Source organism: Onychomys torridus, chromosome 1 (assembly GCF_903995425.1).
Source record: "Onychomys torridus chromosome 1, mOncTor1.1, whole genome shotgun sequence".
In the NCBI taxonomy this organism is placed as follows: Eukaryota; Metazoa; Chordata; class Mammalia; order Rodentia; family Cricetidae; genus Onychomys; species Onychomys torridus.
The window spans coordinates 83,385,858-83,396,338 of record NC_050443.1 but is presented as its reverse complement, the minus strand read 5'-3'; the positions used below and the strand labels follow the sequence as shown (position 1 = coordinate 83,396,338).

Here is a 10,481-nt window from a genome sequence, read left to right as displayed (position 1 = left end):
ATCTGAAATTTGTCACGTGGGATGAAATATGAATAGAGGCCTTGAATGTACGACATGTCACTAAACTTCTGTCCCCATTTCTCTCCTGGGTTCTTTTCCCTTGTCATGGGGGTCACTGTTGATGTCTGTACAGTGTCCATGCTGATTTTCCATTTCTTACTTGTCCCCCATTTCCTCATTCCAATCACACAGGTACCTGGGCAGAAAAGTCAGGATTCTGGACAGACAGACACAGGGTCACAGCAACAATGGACTCATCAGTCCTGGTGATGATCAAGAAGGAGGTGACCTGTCCTATCTGCCTGGACCTCATGGTGGATCCTGTGAGTGCCAGTTGTGGTCACACCTTCTGCCGAGGTTGCATCAAAAAGAACTATGAGTTCAGCAAAGGCAATGAAGGGAAGGGCATCTGCCCTGTGTGCCGAATGAGTTACCATATCAGGAATCTGAGGCCTAATCGACATGTGGCCAACATAGTGGAGATGCTACCAGGGTTCAAGTCCAGCCCAGAGGAGGAGCAGAAGGTGAATGTCTGTGCACAACATGGAGAGAAATTCGAGCTCTTCTGTGACAAGGAAAAGGTGCCCATCTGCTGGCTTTGTGGGCGATCTGAGGAGCACCGTGGTCACCAAACAGCTCTCATTGAAGAGGTGGCCCAAGAGTACAAGGTAAGAAGTGGGAGGGTGTGGGACACAGAGCAGGAGACAGTAACAGACAGGAAATCTCCACTTGGTGTGACAGGTCAATAGCCTGGACATCATAGACTCAAGGCCTGATATATCATTCCATCCTTTCCTACCTTCAGTTCCTAAAAGACATGATGATTTATTCCACTTAATTGTATAAGAATCTGCCTGGACTAGAAATACTAAGATAGAAAAAAGTGTCTTGGAACTGTCCCTGTGAAGTTGAGTCAATGACCAAGAAAAGCCAAGAGCAGAACTGCTAATTTATTATGTATTTATCTTCTTCCAATGTTTATGTCAGATTCATTCATTACCTAAAATGCAGTCTAGTGATATCTACAATGGAGTTAGTAAATGAGTTGCAGACAACAGCAAAGAGAATGTGGGTGTGGCAGTTGTACATCTGGGAAGAGGAGAGACACATAATGAGATACACAGAGGCAAGCTCTGTGTTGGGTCTTTGTTTTCTGTAGTTTGTTTTAAGCCCACATGTGAACTCACAGAGAATGTTTGTTGCAGCATGCACAGGGCCTGCAAGGGTCGGCACCAGATGGAATCCTAGAGCTTGAGGAAGTAGACACGTGCTCCCACACCTAACCCATTCTCCAGTTGATAGCTATTTATGAATGAAAAATTACTTTTCTCCAAGGTGTGGTAGACTGGGAGACCACCTCTTACCTATCAAAGGGTTCTTGAGTGGAGGAGAGAGGAATGAGGAAATAGTAGATAGAAATACAAGTGGAGACAAGAGACAGAAAGAGACACAGGATAACTTCAGGAGGGCTCTGGATCAATATCCACCCCCCTAGATTTAATCATAATTGGCCTTTAATGCATCAGGAAGAGGTAGGACAAAAGTCCTCCTCCTTTGAAGATAGAGGTATAAGTATCAGCAAGTATAAACCCTTCAAAACACCTGATGACCCACACATTTGCCTAAATGTGCTTTGCCTCCCTCCTGAGTGCTGGGAATAAAGGTGGTGGCACACCCCTTTAATCCCAGCACTTGGGAGGCTGAGGCACGTGGATCTCTGAGTTTGAGGCCAGCCTGGTCTACAAAGGGAGTTCCAGGAAAGGCACAAAGCTACACTGAGAATCCCTGTCTTGGGGGAAAAAAAAAAAAGGTAAATAAAATGAAGGCTTGTGTCACAGCCCAGCCTTGTTCATGTTTGAATAAAGTAACTATAGTGAGATAGTTGGGTGTCAGTACTTTCCAAGTGGGCTGAACCTCTCAGCTTCTTTGGAAAATGAACGTTTAGCATATTGGTGAGCTTCTCTTTCTACTGAGGCACCTAGGACTGACATTTGGTACTGATATGTATATATTTAGATGAAAGACCTGAAAAGCTAACACAATTATTCCAGTTTCCTGATGCCAGAATCAAAGCAACAGGTTTGTGCTTGGTGGGATGATTGACTAAGAGAGATTTCTGTGTCTATCTGTATGGGGCCTGGAGCTATCTGTTTGTTTGTTTGTTTGTTTTTGTTTTTTTTGAGACAGGGTTTCTCTGTAGCTTTGCACCTTTTCTGAAACTGGCTTTGGAGACCAGGCTGGCCTCGAACTCAGATCCACATGCCTCTGCCTCCCTAGTGCTGGGATTAAAGGCATGGGCCACCACTGCCCTGTGAAGATTTACATTCTCTATGTACATAAATCATGATACCAGTTTTTTAAAAAAGAGCAGTCTTTCCAGAAGTGTTTCTTGGCCTTTGGTTAGGGGCAGCAGTCCTGCTAAGCACACAGCTTGACTCTGCTACAATTCCTCTCCCACAGGGGAAGGAAGCTCCAGGCAGCTCTGCAAGAACAACTGGCAAATGAGAAAAGATGTGATGAGTGGGAAGATGATCTTAAAAAGGAGAGAACTTTCTGGAAGGCAAGTGGGGACCCTAACTCCTAAGATGCCTGGGAGGGACCTGGGCAAGAAGCTCCCTGGCTCTCCCTTCCCTGGTAGTTGATGAGGACAAGAGGCCTTGATTAGTCCTCTCCACTAGTTCCCTTGGAGCTGGGGCTGCACACTGAGTGCATCACAACTGAGCCTGGCTGTGTGGGGAGCTGACACCATGGAGGGGGTCTGGTGAGAGTGGGCACTGAGTCCTGGATCTCAACTCCTGTGGTGCTTTCTGTAGCTATGACTGTTGGAAGATGCTTGGGAACAGTCACAGCTCCATTCTTGGGGTTTAGCTTCTCATGGATTCAGAGGTAGAAGTGATTTACAGGCTGTAAAAAGAATCTAGGGCAGCTCTGTGAAAACTGATTCACACTTAAGACATCCTACTTTGGCTCAGTGGCCTTGGTAAAGGTGACCTAACATCTTTGTTTTGGAATGTCATCAACAGACACTGAGAGGAGACACATGCTTCCCTAAGACTCCCTTCCCTTCCCAAGCTCAGTTCCCTGTGAGAACTCCCCATCAGAACTGTTTCTTTCTGTCTTCCAGTCCCATTAGGATAGTCTGAATTCCTCTCCTTTTTCTTATCCCTGAAGAACCAAATACAGAGTGATGTAGAAAAAGTTCAGATGGAGTTTAAAGGACTTCGGGAATTCGTGAACTACAAGGAGAAGAATGAGCTGCTGAAACTGAAGCAGGAGGAGCAAGACATTATGAACAGCCTGGCAGAGTCTAAAAGTGAGCTGGTGAAGCAGAGGGAGTCAGTGAGGGACCTGATCTCAGATGTGGAGCATCACTTGCAGTGCTCAACCATGGAAATGCTGCAGGTAAGTCTGCAGGAGGTCCCAGCATCTGAGAGTCAGGAGACCTGGAAGCCATTTCCCTCCCTCTGAGCTGCTGTGACCTTCCTGGTGGGGACAGTAGGGCTCTCTGGGCCCTCCCTGCACTCTGTCCTGAACCAGTTTCAGAGCCTGGGGAAGCATGGCATGCATGTATGGCAAGGAGAAATTGCATGTTTTAGTTTATCAAACAAAGTATAGAACCTGGCCAGGTGTGGGTGGTGCACATCTTTATTCCCAGCACTGGGGAGGCAGAGCCAGGCGGATCTCTGTGAGTTCGAGGCCTGCCTGGGCTACCAAGCGAGTTCCAGGAAAGGCACAAAGCTATACACAGAGAAACCATCTCAAAAAACCAAAAAAAAAAAAAAAAAAAGGAAAAGAAACTGAACCTTGGAGAGAAGGTGTGTTGGATCACGGGTAGTTATTACCCTGCTGTAATGCTGAGCACCTGTGAGCACATTTTCAACTGTCATTAGTCACTTCACCTGAATTTGAAATTAGTAGAAATTGTTCCTCCACTCCAGTGTTTGGAGATTTTCATCTCCCCTGCCTCTGATTCCAGTGGTGTGGTCAGTGGGAGGGGAATTATCATCCAAGATCTCAAGTTTTCCCCAAGTCTGTCTCCAAGGTGCTGAGATGAAAGTTATCTTCTTTTATTCTTGCAGGCATAAAATTTGTATTATATTTTATATCTATCACATTTTTCAATAATTTAAACCAAAGTCATATTCTGGTGAATAATATCTCTGTAAGAATTTGTTTCTTTCATCTCAGTTGTCAATATTATAGCGCTTGGTAGTTTTAGGAACTTTTCATAATCCTTTAATTCATGGTTAATTTAATTGATTGAGAACACTCATTTATCACCTGTATTAGACAGAATCATACCTATATGGCTAAACTAAGTAATTTGCATAGATACTAATTACAACCTCCGTTCTCTACAAATCTGAAACTGTATCTCTTGACCAAAGAATCTGCCCACCTTTCTCTGCCTCCAGCCCCTGATGACCCAAATTCTAGTTTTACTTTTGTGAGGTCAATTGGTGTACATGATACATATTTAAATAATAACACTTAGTGTTATTTTTTTTCCTGTGCCCAGCTGGTTTAGTATAACATAAATTCTGAGTTCGTCCAAGTTACCACAAATGGTAATACTTTTTGCTTTGAATGTCTAATATTTTAACATACATGCCTATCACATCATTTTAATCCATTCATCTGGTAATTAGTTCTCCAGTTGATTCTATTTTGTCTACCATGATAATGACTCAGTGGACATGAGCATACAGATGTCTCTGTGAGGATAAGTTTGAGCATCAAAATTCACCTATAACTAGAATAATTAGTTCTCTCCAGAATTCTCTTTATTATGGGGTCTCCTTTTTTGGCTTTTGTTATATAAGATAAAACATCTACTGCCTGTGATCTCAGGACTTGAGAGCTTCTCATACATAGAAACAAAAACATGAGAAACATAGAACAGTGAAATGAAATCTAAGCTTCCCAAGCTACAGCCAGGTCTGCTGGCTCACTCCTTCAATCCCAGCAGTTAGAACGCAGAAGTGAATGAAGCTCCCCTACAAGGCCATCCAGGTCTATATAGTGACATCTAGGCCAGCAGGATTAGGTAGTGAAACTCATAGCTGGGGAAGGTGGAGATAGTGAGAGACTTCTGAATGTCCAGGTTAAATAGAATGTATATACTGCACCTCTAATTGAAAGGCCCAGGGATACTTGCAGAAGGGCAGAAAGAGTGTAAGAGCCAAAGCTGGTGGATGAGTACAAGGAAAACAATGACATCTGCACATAGCTTAGCAGCAGCACCTATTAACTGCGATTGGCTGTGACACCCAAGACCTGTGCAAGCCTAAACCACAGCACATTCTACTATGGAAAGTGGACTTTCTAAGGAAGCTCACCACACCACACCCAGGGAGCTCCTGGCATTTGTTAGCTGCTGGGAGGAAGGGGGTCACATTTCTCAAAGAATGTAACTTTAGTTCAAATCTGTCAATATCCAGTAGAATCCACACATGCCAGAATACTTGCACAGTGTTAGGCATGGCTAACTGAGATGCCTACTTAACATATCAAAGTGGACCTAATGGTTCACATTTTGATATCTGTCCTATATAAAAGAGCCAAGTTAATATTGGAAAGCAGAAAAAGGATATTTACTAATGTGGCCACATTTGGAAGATAATAAAGACATTTTTTTAAAAAAAAAAAAATGTGGAGGAGGCAGGTGGATCTCTGTGAGTCCAGCCTGGCCTACAGAGCGAGTTCCAGGAAAGCTATACAGAGAAACTCTTGTCTCAAACCAAAAAAAAAAAAAAAAAAAAAAAAAGCCCTGTCTATCTTCAGTTTCCCTAAGTGAGATCTAAATTTAAATAGAGCCAAGGATTTGTACATGAGTCCAAGTCAAGGTGTGGTCCTGTCCATCATTCTCCCATTATTATCTGGGTTACCGTCTCACACTTTAGAGTGTTCTGGTAAGTAATGAACTGCTTGAAATCTTTTTAGGAGGCCAGTTCTCCCTCTAGCTAAATCTGATTTCCTTTTCCCAGTGTGAGATTCCTGGAGAAGTTCCCTTGTTTGGGGGACAGGGAATGTCATTGTTTCAATTGTTTGTCAACATGAAGACCCATGTCTCTTTAGATTAACTTCTTGTCCTGCCAGGACATTAGAGAGAGAGAAGAAAAAGAAACAGAGATATGGTTAGTTGGGTTTTTTTTTTGTGGGGGGGGGGTTGTTGTTTGGTTTTTGTTTTGTTTTTCCTGACAAGGTTTCTCTGTGTAGCTTTGTGCCTTTCCTGGTACTCACTTGGTAGCCCAGGCTGGCCTCAAACTCACAGAGATCCACCTGGCTCTGCCTCCCTAGTGCTGGGATTAAAGGTGTGAGCCACCACCGCCCGGCCTGTTAGTTGGTTTTAAGTATCAAGCATTCTAAGCTTCTGGTCCTTGTGACTTCTTCATTACTAAATATTAAATTGTGTCTAAATCACTGAATAATTTAGAAATCAGCTTGTCAAAATGTTAGTTGCTCTGGGCGGTGGTGGTGCACGCCTTTAATTCCAGCATTCAGAAGGCAGAGCCAGGCAGATCTCTGAGTTTGAGGCCAGCCTGGGCCACCAAGTGAGTTCCAGGAAAGGCACAAAGCTACACAGAGAAACCCTGTCTCAAAAACCAAAAAAAAAAAAAAAAAATTAGTTGCAAGTAAGGTAATGAATAGCTGACGTGTTTATGAAAAAGTCATGTATTTATGTGTTTAGCTGTACACACAACAAAACCTATGTAGGCTTTCAAACTGTTCATCTTTGTTCTCCAATGTCTTGTAATATGAGACAAAAAATAGTCTGAATTTACGTATAAGTCAAGTAAAGAGCCATGCATCCTATTTATACCATGTCTTGGAGAACTGTGAGTGACTGGCTTGATTCTCTTTTGACTTTGTCTCTGGAGCCAGTGACAGTGTGACCAGTATTTGTAAGCACATGCAGAACATTAATTTTTTTTAATGCCGAATGCCGTTTATTGAAGGAGGAAGGAGGTCTTATTTAAAGGCTTATAGCACAATGGGAGAACCCCGGAAGGTAGAAGTTTGCTTCTGATGTTTTACAATCTTCCATTTTATTAACTATATTTTCTCCCTTCTCTCTAGGGTATGAATTCTGTCCTAACAAGGTATGTTTTGGATAATAAGGAAGAAAGAATAGCCCTACTGTGTGGTGAGAATTATTTAGTATCCAACTAAAATAAATGTCTCGTGGGTTTGAGGGAGTTTAGACACAATGTTATTCTGAAGTTCCAGTAATGAGGTGGGGAAAGGCAAGATCTGCCTGCCTGTTTTGTAACTATTGAGAAGAGATTTGATTCTCTTTTAGGGACGGGGTAATGGGGAGATACAGAGTCAGGCTGAGCAGTGAGAAGAGGCAAATGGAGCTGTAGGTGTTTTCAAACTCCTTGTAGTTCTGTCATTCTGTCCATACTATGTGCTTGTGTCTCGCTCTGGATCTCATTAACAAGTACTTGATTCCTCAATTCATCCTAGCTAGGGCATGTCTTCTCTGTCTGCAGTCAATGTTCACAATATTGTATATTAGGGGAATTCCTGTGTATTAGTGTTTCTCATGAGGACAGAAGAGATCCAGAGTTCCTCTGTGGTTGTACTTAGATTTGCAAAACAGACAAATCTGTGGGCACAACTGTTCCATGTGAACCGCATACTTCAGAAGACTGAGCCAGGCGGTGGTGGCGCATGCCTTTAATCCCAGCACTTGGGAGGCAGAGGCAGGCGGATCTCTGTGAGTTCAAGGCCAGCCTTGTCTATAGAGTGAGATCCAGGAAAGGCACAAAGCTACACAGAGAAACCGTGTCTCAAAAAACAAACAAACGAACAAACAAACAAACAAATGAATGAATGAATGAATAAATTAATAAATAAATAAATAAATGAATGAATAAATAAATAAATAAATAAATAAATAAATAAAAATAAAAGAGAAAAAGACTGAAGCTGTACCCTCCTATGTAAAAGGGTCACACCCAGGCTGTCAGGTTCAGGCTCATTCTGAATATATGGAGCTCATGTTATTATTAATTTGGTGTTTCTGTCTTCTTTGCCAAATTATGTCATTGTAACAAAAGTACTTAAAGAATCAGGAGAGGAACTGGAGAGATGATAGCTTAGCAGTTAAGATCAGTGGCTGCTCTTCAAGAGTGCTTGGCTTTCTCCAGATAGTTTTCTCAAACTCCATGACACTATTAGCAGGAGCAGTTTCTGCACACGACTTTAGATTGTCCTGGAAAACCCATAATTCTTTCTATCTCTGTCTTTCTCTGTTTTTCACACAGGGTTTCTCTGTGTAGGCTTTGCTGGCCTGGAGCCCACTCTGTGGACTAGGCTGATCTCAGAGGTCCTCCTGCCTCTGCTCCCTTAAGTGCAGGGATTAAAGGCTGCCCACAAATTATTTTTTAGCTACCTTAGTTTGGTTTGTTTTAAAATTCGCTAACCCATCATGTCTTAAGAGTTCTGGGGAAAGGAGGAAGCGTTGGGGAGCACGTTTTTGACTATACAGGTGAGGAGAGAGCTCCTGGGAATTAAGGCTTTCCCAGCATCACACAGCAAGTAAGTGGGAGGGCTCATGTCTCTCATGTCTCCAGAGTTAGTAGTCAACCCCCTCTCTCTTGCCTTCTCAGAATTCTCAAGAGTTCCAGGACACCTATGGTTAGAATGATAGTGAGTCAGTGGTGGTCAGAGGTCACACTGTCTGAGATGTGGAGGTCAATCTTTTTTTGTCCTTAGGAGTCAGAGCTTAGGACTGAAACAGCCTGATATGGTCCCGAGAAGAAAACAGAAAAGGCTCTTCCGAGCTCCAGATCTGAATGGCATGCTGCAAGTGTCTCAAGGTGAGAGCAGCTACATTCTGTGGTTAACTGTCAGATTCAAGGTGTGCTGGGGCTGCACTCTGGGAAGAGAGTGATGTTTCTCATCATGGGTTGAGGGACTCAGAAGAGCAGATTATAGTGTATCCCAGTGATGTCATTATATTTATGGGACATCATCATGGGATAAATCTCATGTTATATCATAGTTTCTAAACCTTCCCCTAATCTGGAGAGGAGATTGACTTTAATGTTCTGATTCCTCCGCGTGAAATTGATGATGTGAATTTCCATCCTTTCAGGGCTCATGGATGCCCAACAACACTGGGGTAAGGAGAAACCACACCGTCAGCCATTCCCTTCGTTCCCTTCCTTAATGTCTTTCAGAGTTTCTCTACTAACACTCATGTGTCATGTGACTTCTCCCAATTTGCCTCTCCTCGACTATAATAAGCAAGATTCCTTCAAGTTTTCCCTCTCACTGTCTCCTTAGGCTTCTGCTCCTTACATCACAAAAAACTATACTTTGCCTCTCATGTGACTCTTATATGTCTCATTTTTCTGCAGTTCGGGTGACCTTGCTTCCAGTACACAAGAAAACTATCGTCATTAATATGGACAAAAGACAAATACATTATGAAAATGTTCATAGAGGAAGTTTGCAAGTGTCTGCGACCTTTGGTTTGGGTGTTCTGGGATATCCAGCTATCCACTCAGGAAAACATTACTGGGAAGTAAGCGTGTGTAGAAGTGATGCCTGGCTCCTGGGATTAAATGATGGAAGACGTATTCAACCCCAACCTCATTCAATGAATGAAATGCTCTTCAGCGTCAAATATAATTGTGATGATAAAAAACAGGTAAATTATCAGCCTAAATATGGCTACTGGGTTATAGGGATGAAGAGTGGGTCTGTCTATAATGCCTTTGAAGAGTGCTCTGTCACCCACAATGCCAGTGTCTTGGTCCTCTCTCTGACTGGTCGTCCTAGTCGTGTTGGAGTTTTCCTGGACAGAGAAGCTGGCACTCTCTCATTTTATGATGTTTCCAACCATGGAGCTCTCATCTATAGATTCTATGAACCTTCCTTCCCCGATGCAGTTTATCCATACTTTAATCCTATGTCATGTTCAGAGCCAATGACAGTATGTGGGCCGCCCTCCTAAACCTCACCCATACCCGCACAGTGCCCATGTCTGATGTATCTCATATGCCTGAGCTCCCTAGATCATCATAACTGTTTCTGCCTTTGCTCTTTCCCTTTTAATAAACTTCAGTTCTCAATATAAACCAGCATGGATTCTTCTCCTTGATCCAGTTGTTTGTCTGGTTACAAGGTAATAATTCATCATTTCCCATATTCCCAAAGACAATGACTCTTTCCTCATTAGGTGAGGTGAAGCCTATGCTAACCCCACTTCCTGTTTTGTGGTGTCACAGAGGGAAGCCAGGGCCTTGTGCATGCTGAGGAGGTGCTCTACCTCTGAGCCACTGGTCTCAGCTCTGCCATGTCTGCACAAGCCCATTCCTTCTGCCACTGACAATAGATGAAAGAAAGTTCTTCTCCAGCTTGTCTATTAGTTTTGAAAATTATATGTAGGAGTCTGTAGTCTAGGAATGAGCCCTTAGTGGTAGGTCAGTTTAACCACAATGGTTGTGCTTCATCCAAGCTTTAAG

General features: G+C 42.9%; 1 protein-coding gene across 1 annotated transcript; it reads left to right on the top strand.

Moving 5' to 3' along the window:
• Positions 1 to 236: 236 nt before the first annotated feature.
• On the top strand, positions 237 to 10,013 carry LOC118572528 (tripartite motif-containing protein 30A-like). Its single transcript, XM_036172244.1, has 8 exons — positions 237 to 668; positions 1,527 to 1,532; positions 2,471 to 2,560; positions 3,172 to 3,402; positions 7,081 to 7,103; positions 8,725 to 8,828; positions 9,107 to 9,133; positions 9,372 to 10,013. Exons 1-8 carry the CDS (start codon positions 249 to 251, stop codon positions 9,968 to 9,970), a joined length of 1,500 nt encoding a protein of 499 aa, XP_036028137.1. The 5' UTR covers positions 237 to 248; the 3' UTR covers positions 9,971 to 10,013.
• The last annotated feature ends 468 nt before the right edge of the window (positions 10,014 to 10,481 follow it).